Source organism: Nothobranchius furzeri, chromosome 2 (genome assembly GCF_043380555.1).
Source record: "Nothobranchius furzeri strain GRZ-AD chromosome 2, NfurGRZ-RIMD1, whole genome shotgun sequence".
NCBI classification, from domain to species: domain Eukaryota; kingdom Metazoa; phylum Chordata; class Actinopteri; order Cyprinodontiformes; family Nothobranchiidae; genus Nothobranchius; species Nothobranchius furzeri.
The window spans coordinates 54,773,998-54,790,243 of record NC_091742.1 but is presented as its reverse complement, the minus strand read 5'-3'; the positions used below and the strand labels follow the sequence as shown (position 1 = coordinate 54,790,243).

The 16,246-nt window shown below is 40.9% G+C and overlaps 1 protein-coding gene across 3 annotated transcripts in view; it reads right to left on the bottom strand.

Moving 5' to 3' along the window:
* Positions 1-16,246, bottom strand: part of ponzr1 (plac8 onzin related protein 1) — a 34,580-nt gene that overhangs the window by 12,869 nt on the left and 5,465 nt on the right. Inside the window, exons 2-3 of one of the 3 annotated variants that reach the window (XM_070546599.1) lie at positions 10,238-10,331; positions 3,989-4,111 (exon numbers count right to left, since the gene is read on the bottom strand). In XM_070546599.1, coding sequence (XP_070402700.1) covers positions 3,989-4,094 — 106 coding nt within the window. In that variant the 5' untranslated portion in view covers positions 4,095-4,111; positions 10,238-10,331. The remainder of the gene's footprint in view (positions 1-3,988; positions 4,112-10,237; positions 10,332-16,246) is intronic. The other 2 variants (XM_070546600.1, XM_015941923.3) reach the window with 2 other exon arrangements.

Here is a 16,246-nt window from a genome sequence, read left to right as displayed (position 1 = left end):
CTCATATGGAATAAGTTAGTGAGTTGCTGTACATGTGTTTAATAGGTTTGTTCATGTTTACCTATTATTGAATTTAATGAAAATCCAAGCAAAGTGAATCAAAAGCATCTGGAGAGAGCTCCCAGTTGCCTTTGATTCATTAAGCAAGGACAGCTGAAAGGCTACACCAGAAAACATCCAAATAGCTGAATAAAGATAAGAGATAAGTTAATAATAAGTGTGTCATTCCTGCTTTCCATTTGCAATAGGCAATCCAAAAGTCATTGCAATTTTTAATTTGTATTTGAAATCAGATAGTGTCTGGCCGGCCCATGTCTGGTGGCAGTGTGTGTTTGTGGTATTCCAGCGTGTACACTGAAGTGGTTAGATGTTCTACCTGTTTTAACTCTGCAGTCAGTGAGTTACACAGTTTGGCGCCCTGAACAAATAAGGCCGACTGCCTTAATGTTGTTTTCCTCCTAGGCACTAAGAGATTTCCATTTAAGGCCCCCCTGTGCGACTGAGCCTGCCTCTCTGAGCTGTTGTAAAACCTCAGGAATGTGATGGTGCAAATACATCATTTGAAATTGGCTAAACCTCTTCAAAATATTTAAAAAACTTAAATAAATAACCAATGCTATACTTCACAGTGGTGTACTGTCACTGATTTACTGGATTGTATTTTTAAAGATCTGTTATAGATCATTCCTATTGGTTTAAGTGTGCATTTGCAGCTAGGGTTGGGTGATATGGCCTAAAATCAATGTCATGATATAATGAGGATTTCAGCTCAATAACGATAAATGGACGATAACTACAGGTGTGTGTAGAAACTAAAGTTGTCCACTAGATGGGGCTGTCACACGTATTATGTTGAGTCACATTTTTGCGTGACTCACGGTGGTACAGCTTCTTAAAGGGACATGAACGTTTCTAACCTACACCAGGGTTTCCCCCAGAAAAGAGTTAAGCCTGGCAGATTCGACCGTCAGAGAGGGGGGTGGGTCACGCACTCCGTCCTGCAGCACTCCTCTGTGAGAGTGGGGGTGGAGCTGGGGGGTTGCACACGTTCCGCTGCTGTTTCTCACCAGTATCAGCTGATGGAGGGCTCTAGTTTCGTTGTGCCGTTTGTATCAGTGGACACGGTAGGGCCGGGTAGGGGGCGGGGCATGACGCTTAGCCTGGCGGGCCACCAGGCTTATAAAGTGCTGGGGGAAACCCTATACATACATATTTTCATTTTTTTATTATCAAATTTACTGACATGGCAAAAATTATCTCGATAAGAGTCAGAAATTTTGATAACAATACTTTTTCGATTTATTGCCCAGCCTGTTTTTCATGTTTTTCAGCATGAAAAGACAAACTGTTCCTTATAAATTGGGTATATAAGTTTAATTTAGCTGTTTTTGACATTTTTTTATATGATTATTCAAATGAGAAAGAGGACAACGACTGCAGGCTGTGGATCTATCTTAGCCTTGTGAACTAGACCAAATTCTTGCTTTGCATGCTCCATTGGAACCTCCGCAGCTCCTACCAGGACTCTGGCTAGCCAATCACAGCTCTCTAGAGGGGTTTCAAACACATAAAGAGCTGTGATTGGTCCATAATGGTGGGCCAATCATAGTGCTCTATCTGCTTAGTGAACAAATCACAGAGCTTTATCCGCTTTGTGGGCCAATCAGGGCACTCTATATGCCTGGTGGGTGGGATGATGCAACAGAGTGAAACAAGAGTATGTCACATTCATTGTCCAGTGGAATGCGGAGATCATTTGAAAGACAACAGTAGAACCCGCCCCACAACCCGAGAGCCGTCAATGGAGCGTGGCCAGACTAAATAATACATTTATTTAGTCTGGCTTGCCAGGCTAGATCTATCTGGCACTCATTCAAAGTCCTGACATTCCCAGTCCATCCAGGAACGTGGGTGGAGCTCTAACATTCTTCTCTGTTGTTTTGCTCTGTTCAAACAAGAGCGCTAGCAATAGCTCAGACTAGCGTTAGGACTAGTTCGAGCTAGCATTATTCTGCGGTTAGCTTTACTGCGACCAAAGCTCATATATTGCCGACGCCGAAGTGGGTTGGGAAATGCAGATTTGAGGTGGTGTGTCTAAGCTTATGACCAGTTCCTCAGAATACACCAGTGCTCCGAGACCATTAAAACATTACTAATTTGCATAGGAAAGCAGGTCAGAGATAGCAAAGACTTTTGGTATGCAACATTAGACATTAGTGCTGGGTGATATGGCCTCAAATCAACATGATGATATAGTGAGCAGGTCACCACAATAACAATAAATGGACAATAACTACCCCACCGTGCAAAAACAAAGGTTTATCCACTGGACGTGGCTTTGACAGCATAATTGCCTGATTTTTAATCACTATGTGGGGGGTGGAGTTACGTGATTACATTTAGTCATGTGACCCATGTGACTTATGCCCTTATGTGGTTTGTTGTGGCTCTCAAAATAAAAACAGACTCCCAGTTTGTGTTTACGTTGGTTCACAAATAATGCACAAGATAAAATAAAGGTTTAGGAAATAAGACACCTAACCCTAAAAGGGTTTAAAAGTAACTCACTTTGAGTCATTTACACTTAGTAAACGTTTCCAAACCAAAAACATCTGGTGCTAGCACGACATAGGGGTGTCCAAAGTATCCGTGCTTCGACTTTTTGGGTTTCTAATTCTTATTCTTTTTTCTGAATTGGTTAAAATTAGGGATGTGTTTGGGTAAAATTCTGGCGATGTGATACGTATCACAGTAAAGGGGAGACGATACAATAGGGCTGCAACTAACGACTATTTTAATAGTCAACTAGTCACCAACTATTGAAACGATTAGTCGACTAATCGGATAATTATTACATTTTTCTTAAATTTAGCATGAGATTGCTTTAATTAAGTGAAAAATGATAATAAACACAAGAAAGATGGGTACTTCAATGGAAAATGCATATTTTATTGAACTTTGCTGCTGATAGGCCAATTCACACTAAAAGTAAATAAAAATGCCCTGTCTAACACCAATTAGGCATGATGCCCAGTCAGTACAGACATAAATGCATAAATAAAATTAAAATACTTTTGTCAGGCACAATCGGGCATAACATTAAATCTCTTTTTTAAAAGCGAAAATACGTTTAAAAAAATGTACATCCAAAAGAAAACGTTTTGGCTTTCGTGTTATTTAAGTCTTACCGAGGTGAGTCAGACTTTGTTTCATTCAACTGTCCGACATGCTTTCTCTTTAAGTGTTCATGCATCACCGAGGTGCTGCCGTGATATGCAAGGACTGCTTTACAAATAATGCAGGTAATCTGTTTATTCACAGAATCCAGGCTAGAATGCTCACAAACTTTAGATGTTTTGGTACGCGTAGCTGCGGTGTTGGATGCTGCCATTTCTGTTAATTGCCGCTCAGCAGAGAAGCTATTGCGCATGTGCGACTCTCGGCAGAGATTGTAATGAAGTGAGATACCTCACTCGGTCAGAAAAAACACGTCTGGCGACAATGTCGACAATGAAATTCATTGTCGACTATTTCTATTGTCGATATTTGTTGACAACATCGACTAATCGTTACAGCCCTACGATACAATATATCATTATATATTCTAATACATTCTGCCAGACAAAACCGGTGATTTTTAGACTGAATTTATTGTAGGAAAATTCAATAAACACTCCAAACTGATAGTTTACATGTTTAACATGAGGTATCTGAACCATAATAGAGGGATTTGTATTTCAACGGTGGAAACAAAACCCACAGCACACTGCTGCCAACTAGGGGTCAGAGTTTGAATTGCACCAAAAGAAAAAAGAAATACACAAATGTTTGCATTTAAATTTGTCCAAAGATTCGATACACAGCTTTGGAATATTGATATAATATTGCAGGAAACAATATCACGATATATTGCCATATCTATATTTTCTTACATCCCTAGTTAAAACTAAAAGTAAATTACTGGTGGGTCTTTTTATGGTGGACTTACATGTTCCCATGTCAGAGCAGCAGTCACAGAGTCCGGTGCTCCAGTTCCCGATGCCCTGATTGGTTGTGACCGTCACTACTTGAGTTGGCTGATGTTGGACTGCCATGTCTGAAGAATAAGGCACTGCAAAGAGACAGGGAGATTGTTTTATCATTCCTGTGTGTGTGTGTGTGTGTGTGTGTGTGTGTGTGTGTGTGTGTGTGTGTGTGTGTGTGTGTGAGAGAGAGAGCGAGCGAGCGAGCGAGCAAGCGAGCAAGCAAGAGCGAGAGAGAGAGTCACACAATGTCAGCGTCCATTAGTCTTCTGTATACAGATAGCTCTAATCTAATATTTAGTTTCTAGTAGTAACAATCTGTCAACATTACCACAAAGTGTTTTTTTTTTTTTTACCAAGAAATACCTCTTAGCGATCCCACACCTGTTTCTGCTTTTGTCAGATTATTTGGAAATGATTATGAAGAGTAAACAAAGACTAGGTTTGGAAATGCGGTGCCTTGCACAACCTTCCACATGAAGCAGACAAAATCCAGAGTCTCATGATTATATTTGCATCAAGTCTTCAGCCTGAAGAATCCTCTAAATTGAGCTCGTCATTGCACATTTTTAGCAACAGAAAACATGTTTGTAGTTAGATACTGCTATCTTTACAACTTAAACGAAGTTCTAGTAGAGGGAACATGCTTTAATTTTTGTTTTATACTAAAAGTTTCTGATTTCCAGTTTCTATTCTACATCATTATTGTCATGTCTGATGGACTGTAATTAAAGCGGGAGCTTCACCAAGAGCAATTTTTTAAAAGCTAATTTACGGGGCAGTACCAGGATTTTTTTCCCTGCAGTTGCTTAGTTAGTGTAAAGGAGTTGCTGATCTCCGTTGGAGCAGACTAGGACCGGGGGATATGGACGAAAACTTATATCTCGATATTTTTTAGCTGAATTCCGATATACGATATATATCTCGATATGTTTCCTCCTATAAAATATTTACAAGTCAACTTACTTCAAGCTGTTTTGAGAAATTATATACATAATTCAGTAGATTAAATGCATAAAAATGTATTGATTCTTGTCTAACAAGGGGTTTTTCCTCTGTTCAAATTAGCGTGGCGGCCGCCTCCAGCTAATTTTGTGCCGCCCCAGCCTGATTTCACGCTGTCCCCAGCTATATGGATGTTATTTTAACTGCAGTTGCAGCGTTGCACCACTACAGGGGTGCTGTATCAGCAGCGGTAGGGCTGCTCGATTATGGCAAAAATAATAATCACGATTATGGTGACTGAAATTGAGATCACGATTATTTAGGACGATTTTTCAATTTATGTTGATTTTATTTGTTTTTATTCAGTCATAAAATTGCTCAGAGCACAATCAGGACAAAAATAAGAAACAAGATGATCACTAAAAGAACTCCTGATTCCCTGTATAAAAGACCAATATACTTATAGCTCATAGTCTATGACCCAAGGGCTGTAGACCTTGGTTTAACTCATTTAAGTCTAACCAGTACAGAACCAAATACCAATATCTTGCAAATACTGACAGCAAGAATTATACAGTGGCATTTATAACAAATAAATGCAAATAAATTGATGTTCACAAAATGTTGCATAACATTTATTGAGTTGTGTCAAGGTGCTGTAGGAGAGTGCACTAGCACCGTGTCCTCAGAGAGATTAGTTATTATTTATCAGCGTGAGGAAGTTATTTCTACCTTATTTACAAACTATTTATTTACAAGTCCATCAGTTAATGTAATAATTGTCCCAACCACAGCTGCACCCCCCACCCCCCAACCCGGTCTCACAGCAATCAGGGGCAAGCTGCACGTGTGTTTAGCGCGCCGCACGCGCACATTTAGCTGTTTTTAGCGGCTCAGGAGTCCGCAGGTGCGGTGTGTGTGTCACTCACTCTGGTTACTCCAACAGGGAGCAGGGCGGCTCCGAGAGCTGTCTTTAGCGACCGACACATCACTACATCATTCCCTTTCCTAATGTCCTGAAGAACGGTCCGGAGTGCAGGCGGAGTGTTTAGCTAACCTGCAGGAAACGTCGACGATAGTTATCCAGAAAGTAGCTAAGGGTTACCAGAGATGTTTCTGAGGTGTTCGCTAGGTACTTTTAGGATTAAAAAGTCAAGAAGGGGGTCTGAAAAGCTGTTAGAAATAGCGTCAAAGTCGCTAAGTTGGCAACACTGTGGAGGAGCGCTTCATTTGCAACTCAGGGCAGCGCAAGCGGGAGGAGCAAATAATCGGCTTGTTTTGTTTTTTATAATCGTTCAAAACTCAGATCGTAATCGTGATTAAAATTCGATTAATTGAGCAGCCCTAAGCAGCGGTGCACCGAAAAGCGCTAAAACTGCTGCAGAAAAAGAAGATCAAAAATAGCTTTTCTCACTAGATGGTACATATCTATCAGTGCGTTTACATGCAGCCAGTAACCCTTTTAAAACCCGAATATTCACAATAACCTGGTTCCGCACGGCCATGTAAACACTGCCAAAAACCCGGATATGCTCATAACCGGGTTTTTAAAAACCCGGTTACTACACTACACTACACGAATGTTTGGTCGTGTAAACGCATATCGGGATATCCCCATCAAAGCGTGTGTTCTGCGCATGCTCTGTTCGCAAGGAATCTTGATCTTTTGAGTAGCGAGACGTTTTGTATGCGCCAGAACACCGGAAGTAAACAACAAGTTGGGAGCAACATGGCGAGTCGCGGCACAGCACCACACTTTTGGAGTGACGAAGATACTAAAGCGCAAACAAACGCGGTCGCTGTCTCTTCCGAACTGGGAAACAAGTTGTTGTTTTCATGGATACCGGAACAAGAACCGGAAATGACGCATATTGCGTCTGGACATAGTCCATACGTCCTGACGCTACACCAACGTCCACATTTAAATCGGGTTATGCAAGTTAGGGATAACTCTTTCTATTTATGCTTGTAAACGGGTTATTCTGATCAACTCAGAAACCCGAATACCGACCTTAACCCGATCATAACCCGGATATTGGCTGCATGTAAACGTAGTCTATGGTTGGTGCTATTGACGTCCTGATTTCCCCCAGGCTCTTCCATATCAGAGCAGGGCTGTACAGTGCGATGAAATAAACTGTCTGTCTATTTTTAAACGCAGTACTGGTGCAACATCTTTGAATTACTACTTTCCCCAGAGCTTTATTGAACAAAAGTAAGTTAGGTGTAAGAAAAATGCTTTTTACTGGCACACAGTGTGGTCATCTGGATGCAGTGGAGGAAATACAGGAACCAGCAAAGGCACAAAGGCAGAACCGGTCCAAAGTTTGGGATCAAAAGTGCAGCTACACGCAGATTGGCTAATGCTAAAGCTAACGGGTAGCAGTCTCACGTAGTGGCAGCACCAGGGGGGCGCTATAGCTACTGAGATATATGACATATTTGCCAATACATTGTTCATCACACAATGTTCAGATGTGACCTTTTGAGACACCCATGCGAGTGCAAAGCCTGGTCTGACTCAACCTGACAACAGTCAATTTAGGCCCCCACAGACACGGAAAGTCCCAGCGACAGTTGGAACATTCTACTACATGAGCTGCACCTGGAGGTAGCGAAGCGTTAGAGCGAAACGAACAACACTCACACACACTCACAGCTCATGCATCCAGCATGAGCTGCACACGCACTCAACACCCAACCAGAAACAAGAGCATGAGCCGATCACGCGCTCCTCGACCTATCACAAGAAGATACACCCCAGGGGAACGAGCCAGACACATACTTAAACACTTGACATCTTCAGTTCGGGTCAGACCATTGCTAGCACGCCGTGTGAACACTTAATGTATGTACACCATGGTGGTCTCCACTCTCTTTTGATTGTGCATTAAAGCTGTTTCGATCCTTAGATTTGACTCGGTTGTTTTCCATCCACATCAACCAACTCGGGGAGGTCGGTATCCATCATTTTTGACCTCAACACTACCCCTGGATTAGTCATAGCACCCCCAAGTAAATATTATTTTTTTTAGAATTTTATTTTAATTTAACGTGTGGATGTGATAATATTTAACATACATAACAAAAATTATCAGTAAATTATCATATAGATAGTAAAAACTTAAACCAAAACAGGAAATTGATGTTAACCTTTGACCTCATTTTCCACCTGCGAACGAGTGAAAGGTAGAGCTAGTGGTAAAATGGATCGGTTTTTGTTGCCCACATTTCCACGGGTTCAGTCAGAAACGAATGAGTCTTTGGAAGTGATCTCAGACCCACAAAAACCTATGGATGTGGATGAAGAGAATAATCAATCTTCGCTGCGGCGGTCGAGGGTTGATTGTTTCAGGAGGTTTTGTGCACGCATGTGTATCTGCTAGTGTTGAAGGTGTTTTAGAGAACAATAGGTACGCATGACCACTTCCTTCATAGCACCCTCAATAAAAAGACTAGCTCCTTCATAGCACCTGCAGAAAAACATTTCTGGAGCTGCCACTGGTCTCACGATCAAGTGCCGCACAAAAAAATATATGATGATGATCGTAAAGCTAAGAAAGACTAAACTCTACAAGCGGATGAAAAGTCCCCACTAGGGCTGGGCGATATGACGATTTTAGACCGTTTTACGATCTACACATATGACGGTCTGTCATTTTTGAGAGACCGTTTTATCACGATTCACAGCTCTGCTGTTGAATTTCTGCCTCTGAATGAAAAGGAAACTTACCGCAGGCGAATGACACGCCTTTGTTTGACCCTTAACCAATCAGAGTGAGTCATAGTAATATATTGGTGCCCCGCTTGTTTTCGCCTGGCTTCGGCCGCGGCTGAGCGACAACGAGGTTTTCGTTCCGAAGAGGAATGCAGGGTTTCCTTAGCGCGCAGCGCTAACAACTTAGCGACGTGACATGTCTCGGAGAAATCGTAAAAACACGTTGGACGCTTCTTCTGAAGCAGGAGAATAACACTTCTTCTTAAGTAGAGCACAACGTCGCCTCGGCTCGTCCACCCTCTGCCGAGCCGGACTGAGCTTGGTCACTGGGTCGCTGGAGCTGCCCCGTGACTGCCTGATGGAAAACCAGCGGGTTTCATCAGACTCGTAAAGTTTTTTTGTTTTTGCTGGGGACCACCTACCGCTCCCTCCTGCAGTCTTCCCCTATTACAATTTAAAATGATTCTGTAAACTCCGTGTATCAACAGAAACAATCTCTGCCTCTGCCAGCTGCAGTAAATGTAGTCTCCAAATAATAAGAGGTGCATTCATCTGTGTATCTCCTTTGATCCACATTAGTGATATTTTCAGCACCAGAACAGTGAAGCAAAGAAAGATTCCTGAGTTTGTTAGTAATTTTATTTATTAGGTGCATCTAACCTGTTCTATTTTTCTCTGAAATGAGATCAAATCAGTGCTTCTATGGGTTGTCTCCAATCTGCACTGGAAAATTTTACTTTATTTAGAGACTTGTTGCAGAAAATATTCAGAATGTGCAGTTTTTTGCTACCACAAGCGATCTCTGGTCCAGCCGCACATCAGAGCCGTATTTGAGCTTAACTATCCACTAAATGAGCAACTGGGAGCTACATAGTATTTTGAACAAGTTAATGTTTGCACAATACGTTTGCAATTGACATGTTAGCACTTTAAATATGTTTATGATTTTAATTCAAGTTAAGTTACTTGAAAAACGAGAAAAACTGATTTTTGTAATTGTTTCTCTCAGGGCTTTTATCATCTCTGGTGTGAGTTTAAAATATAAGTGTGTTAGCACTGTGTTGATTATCCCTAATATGAATAAATGTTTATTTATTCAATGTTTCTCTTCTTTAATACGCAATTGAAGTTATGCTATTCATGGATAAAAAATCGTGATAAAATCGAAATCGTGATAAAATATTGGAAAAATCGTGATATTCTATTTTTGCCATATCGCCCAGCCCTAGTCCCCACCATCCTGTTTATTCTGCATCCTGCAGCGCTACGGATCAGAACCGCTGCAGATACGAATCACATTACTGCTACAAGTCTGCTCCACATGCAGGAGCTGGCTGTACGGCAAGCCGCTGTAGTATATAATTCACAAACGCTTCTATCTTTAACATAATCTAAACTGGATTATTGCCAACCCGTAAATCAAAGACATGCCACCATTACATTGTTAGCAGCAGAAATTAAATGTTATTACCATTTCCAATAGGGCTGGGCAGATTGATCTAAAATATCGATAGAATCGATCTAACGTTGGTATTGAGTATTTATTAGATACCTGAGTGATGGTATCGATTCAGTTTCTTCTAGCCTGGCAAGCCATGACGTACTCACCGCTACAGATGTCGGTCAACGAGGCAGTCCACCAAACTCTGTCAAAGAAGATGCAAAACACATCCTTTTCCTAAATAAACGTTAGTACTTCTGTCTGATCTTGACTCAAACAAAAGCTAAAGTCATAATAGTCCAAACTTGATGCCAAAGCCGTTTCAAACGAGCGGCTGACCGCCGACTAGTCACGTTTGTTTTTTTCCAATAACATCCCGCCTACTTAGTGGTGCAATTGGCCCATGAAATCTATAGAGCGCTATGATTGGACCACTACCGACCAGCAGCCATCTTGATTTGTAGTTTACCTGGCTGATACTTGTGATTGGACCGTTTCGAGCGGCAGCCATGTTTGTTTGCAGGGACATACCGCCTACCTTGCTAAAAGAGCGATGTGATTGGCCCAAAAAAAACCATTAAAGCACTGTGATTGGAACACCACGGATGTCAGTCAACGGGGCAGTCCGCCGTTACATTAAAAAAAAAGTAAAACAGCGCGCCAGCACGAACAGCAGTATACTATGTATACTGGTTAATATATTTTTGGGTTCAGTTGCTTTCATGTGGCCTAATGTGAGTCTATTTGGGATCATTGGAATGATCAGCATCTCTTGATGTGACTTTATGGCAGTTGCCCATGGCATCATCACAAGGAGGATGGCATTCATTTACTTTTGTTTTATTTGGTATTTTTTTCAGTCATTTTTGGAAATAGTGATTAATTTTGATTAATTCACAGCCTATGTTTAATTACATTTAAAAATTAGTTGTTTGACATCCCCAGTTATAATAAATGTCTACAGATGAGATCAAACAAAACAGATGAGAATTGCCCTTAAAGAGCAAGTCACCCCCAAATAAACATTTTTTTTAAATGATAAACTAAATAAATGAGTGTCTAATCGTGCTGCAGACACGTGTCGTCAATAATTTGGCACTTCAGTGCATCTTAGTTCAAATTTAAATATTCTGCCTAAAACTGGCAGTGTTTTGCCGTTGTCAGGTAAAAACTGCACTGTATTTTAATTTAAATCTGCCACCGCTATTGGCTAAGAAGTATGCTATGATGTAAACTGGTACATTATGATGTCACAATGCTGTCATGAGCCTGAGTGTGTGTGTATTTGTTAGCGGCTCCGCCCTCTCGGTCTGCCAGGCAACAGCATGTGTTGCATTTTTCAAACATGAAGTGGGTGTGGAGTTAGACTATGGTAGGGGTTGACTTGCTCTTTAAGCTGTTTAACTTGGACCAAGCATTTTAGGTCACAGATAGGTGTAGCTTAGGTTCTCTGTCTATACACCTTATAAGACAATTTAGGTGATGGCATGTTATTTTTCTGCTATTGAACTGTTTTCTAATAATGTTGTGTTTAATAAAGTGAAGGAAGGAGAGAAATAACGTTTCCCTAGCAGTTTTTAACAATGTCCCCATGTAATCCGATTAATCGATTAATCGTGTCGAGACCCCATCCGATTAATCGATTATGCAAATAATCGTTTGTTGCAGCCCTATAACTGAATCAATAAAACTTGAGTTTTCAGACAAGATTCTCATATTGATGATGTATTCTCTTAATAAATCCCACAAAACTAGATGGTACTAGACTAGCAGGGTCCGAAATTAACACTCGCCACTCGCCAAATGCGAGTAAATTGCTCCATTTGGCGAGTAAATTTTTGAGCTCTACCTGCCACCTGGCGAGTAAATGTTTGCACCAAATTAGTTATGTTTATCAGTCATCTTCCACGGATTTCTGATACTCCTCCCGCCTGCATGCAACTTACACAAACGTACGCGAAACGTGAGCGCCGCATCCAACGTCATTTCCACCTATCCCATTCAATCAGTTTATCAAGTTAGCGGTTAGCTTCGTGTTAAAACTAGCGGTGAAATGTGGCGGTTTTTAACTGGAGTCAGCCAGCCTTCCAAATGAAAACTCGTCGAACTGGAAGAAAAACCACCAGGACCAGTGGCAACCAGAAGATTTTGTGAAAAGTGGCGAACTGGAGACGGCGGAGTCGTGAGACAATGGCTACATTATGATGGCCACGTAGAGTTGCTGCCTTTCACAGACAACTGTCCCTCGGCATTCTTCAAATATCCAAAAAATGCCCATACTTCAGACTTTGTTTTCTTTGAGGGATAATAAATGTCCCAAGTGCTGCCGTCTCCTCCTGCCATTATTTCAGCTTTAGCTTAAAGAAAGTTTTGGTCATAAACAACAAAGTGCGCATGTGCCGCCGGCAACTTCTAGCACATGATACGGTGGCTGGTAAGGGTCACCGCGCCTACACCGCAGCCACGGTAATCCACCGAGATAAAATATATATATATATATATATATATATATATATATATATATATATATATATATATATATATATATATATTTTTTTCTTTTTTAAACAAGACTGTTATTATTTATTGTCAACTTTTTTACCGGGGTTTACCGCTACACCGGTTACCGTGACAACCCTAGGACACACTTTCAGATATTCTCATGTTGCAGCTGTGTTCTCCAGAGATCAAGGACTATGAACCAAATGAGGCGTCTTTGGCACAAAGACGGTGTCAGAAGCAGGAGGCCAGACTTCATGGACAGAGAAAACAAGGAGTCTGACTAGATTTCAATGAAAGAGTTCATAAAAACATCTCTAAAAATAAATAAATAAATAAATAGTAAAAATGACAAAAGAGTTGTTTTCCTTATTAATTGATGTTTTAATTATTTTGTTACTCTGTTTGGAATCAACATAATATAGAATTACATGCTTTAGGTAGATCTAAATCATTTATAATTTTGGCCGGTAAAAAATATGCTTGGCCGGTAGATTTTCATCATCTACCGGCCAACTTGGCCGGTGAGTAAAAAAATTTAATTTCGGACCCTGTAGACTAGTAGTAAAAAGTATCGGTATCGGCGATACTGGCCCCTGTATTTACTTGGTATCGGATCGATACCAAATTTTGCAGTATCGTACAGCACTAATTTCCAATACAAATGCATGTTAATGAAATGCATCATAATTTACAGGATTTATTTATGTTATTTTGACTAAGATGAGTATTATTAATACAAACCTGAAATGTTACTGAAACGTAGGTCAAATTTTTAAAAATATTTTTAACTATATTTAACTATCAGATTGTCACGTTGTGGGGATGCTTGGGACCCAAAAATGCAGATTTACCCAGGATGACTCGAGGCAGAAGTTGGTAAAGTAAAATCCCTTTATTTTGGAAGACCAAAAAAAAAATCCAAGGCAGCGAGCCTAAAGTCCAAATGTCCTGGAGCACAGGACACCCAAAGCTCTCTTAGAGCACCAAAAACCTGGAGACCAAAAAAGGCTCAGACAGAGCACGAACAAACGCTGACAGAAATACAAACAACAATGGACCGACAAGTCACTGAGACAAGACAGGGCTTAAATACACTGGGGCATAATGGGAGGATGATGAGCTGCAGGCAGGGTCCGAAATTAACACTCGCCACTCGCCAAATGCGAGCAAATTGCTCCATTTGGCGAGTAAATTTTTGAGCTCTACCTGCCACCTGGCGAGTAAATGTTTGCACCAAATTAGTTGTTTATCAGTCATCTTCCGTGGATTTCTGATACTCCTCCCGCCTGCATGCAACGTACACAAACGTACGCGAAACGTGAGCGCCGCATCCAACGTCATTTCCACCTATCCCATTCAATCAGTTTATCACGTTAGCAGTTAGCTTCGTGTTAAAACTAGCGGTGAAATGTGGCGGTTTTGTCAGCCAGCCTTCCAAAAGAAAACTCGTCGAACTGGAAGAAAAACCACCAGGACCAGTGGCAACCAGAAGATTTTGTGAAAAGTGGCGAACTGGAGATGGCGGAGTCGTGAGACAATGGCTACATTATGATGGCCACGTAGCGTTGCTGCCTTTCACAGACAACTGTCCCTCGGCATTCTTCAAATATCCAAAAATTGCCCGTACTTCCGACTTTGTCTTCTTTGAGGGATAATACATGTCCCGAGTGCTGCCGTCTCCTCTGGCCATTATTTCAGCTTTAGCTTAAAGAAAGTTTTGGTCTTAAACAACAAAGTGTGCATGTGCCGCCGGCAACTTCAGATGATACGGTGGCTGGTAAGGGTCACCACGCCTACACCGCAGCCACGGTAACCCAAAGAGATAATATAGTTTTTTAAATACAAGACGGTTATTATTATTGTCAACTTTTTTACCGGGGTTTACCGCTACACCGGTTACCGTGACAACCCCAGCCCTGACACACTTTCAGATATTCTCATGGTGCAGCTGTGTTCTCCAGAGATCAAGGACCTTGACACAAATGAGGCTGTAATGCTTTGGCACAAAGACGGTGTCAGAAGCAGGAGGCCAGACTTCATGGACAGAGAAAACAAGGAGTCTGACTAGATTTCAATGAAAGAGTTCATAAAAACATCTCTAAAAATAAATAAATAGTAAAAATGAGAAGAGTTGTTTTTCTTATTAATTGATGTTTTAATTATTTTGTCACTCTGTTTGGAATCAACATAATATAGAATTACATGCTTTAGGTAGATCTAAATCATTTAGAATTTTGGCCGGTAAAAAATATGCTTGGCCGGTAGATTTTCATCATCTACCAGCCAACTTGGCCGGTGAGTAAAAAATTTAATTTCGGACCCTGGCTGCAGGTGTGAGGGGAGAGAACCAGGTGAAAGTGATAACTAATCAGGAAGGAGGAGCTGGAGAGGACACCAGACCTAACTGGGAAAGGACACAAACACACACCTAGCTGGAGGAGGACATAAACACACACACACACACACACAAAACTGGAATAGACCTATGTAAATTATGGTGGGGAGACTGAAGGAACACAGGACCTGAGAGGGAATATCTGCAGGGGACACAAGAGGAACACAAAGAGACACAGACCATGACACAGATGGGAAAAAGGGAACTAAACACCAATCTAGTGCATATTATTGAGCCTTCTATAATAAGAGTCTGTTATTTCAGCCTGATCATTTTGTTGTTTTATTTCATATTTTTTAGCAGCAAACCAATTTTGTTTCACTTGACAGGTTGGCAAATGGAATATTCGACTAATCAACAGAAGCTTAGATTAGAACACTTAACAAAAACATATTTTGCCTTTAAAAAGTGAGGCAGTTGAATGACACATGGTCAGGATGGTACCACCGCTGCCTCAGTTTGAGCCAGGAAAAACCCTGCTAACTCTAACCTTAGTGCCTATTCTCTACCAGTTTGAGCTTTAGAAACACTGGTACAGCTGTCTGCTAACACACACACACACAGTTGAGAGCTAGAGGTGTATCAAATTTCCCACAGGCACTTTTTAATTATACATTTATAATTAATGTAAAATTATTTGAATTTCATCTAGAGGGGGCATATAATTTATTTCTTGTCCTGAGAATATAAATCTATCATGTTAAGCTAAATGATAGCTTGATGGATGAAAGCTAGATGATGTAATTGCATCTACTGAAGATCACATGGGTCATGCACGGTGGCGTTATTAGTTATTAGGGCAAACATGGCTGGAGTCTAACAGTATTGGCTCATATCAGCGATTATACTGTAATGACTCAGAGTCTCTGGTTGCTCTTTTATGAGTATTATTTTCAGGCTACTGTAGCCGTAACCCATGCCTTACAAACTCAACGTTTTTAAACAGAATCGCTCGTAACGGAGTATTTATTAGCATAGCTAACCAGAGCGGAAAAAAAACGGAACAACATTTCTCACCCGTTGAGCTTGCCTTCAAAATAAAACGTTAACCCTATAGTTTACTATTCTAACCCTTACAATACGTTTGAGGTCATTTGGCCACTCCGGATATCCGTAGACGTTTCCTGATTACACAGGGGAGGGAGGGGTTTGACTCGTCTCTACACACAGGCAGGATGGAAAAACAGAACTCCGTTGGCATTGAACGTCCCCAAATAATTAAA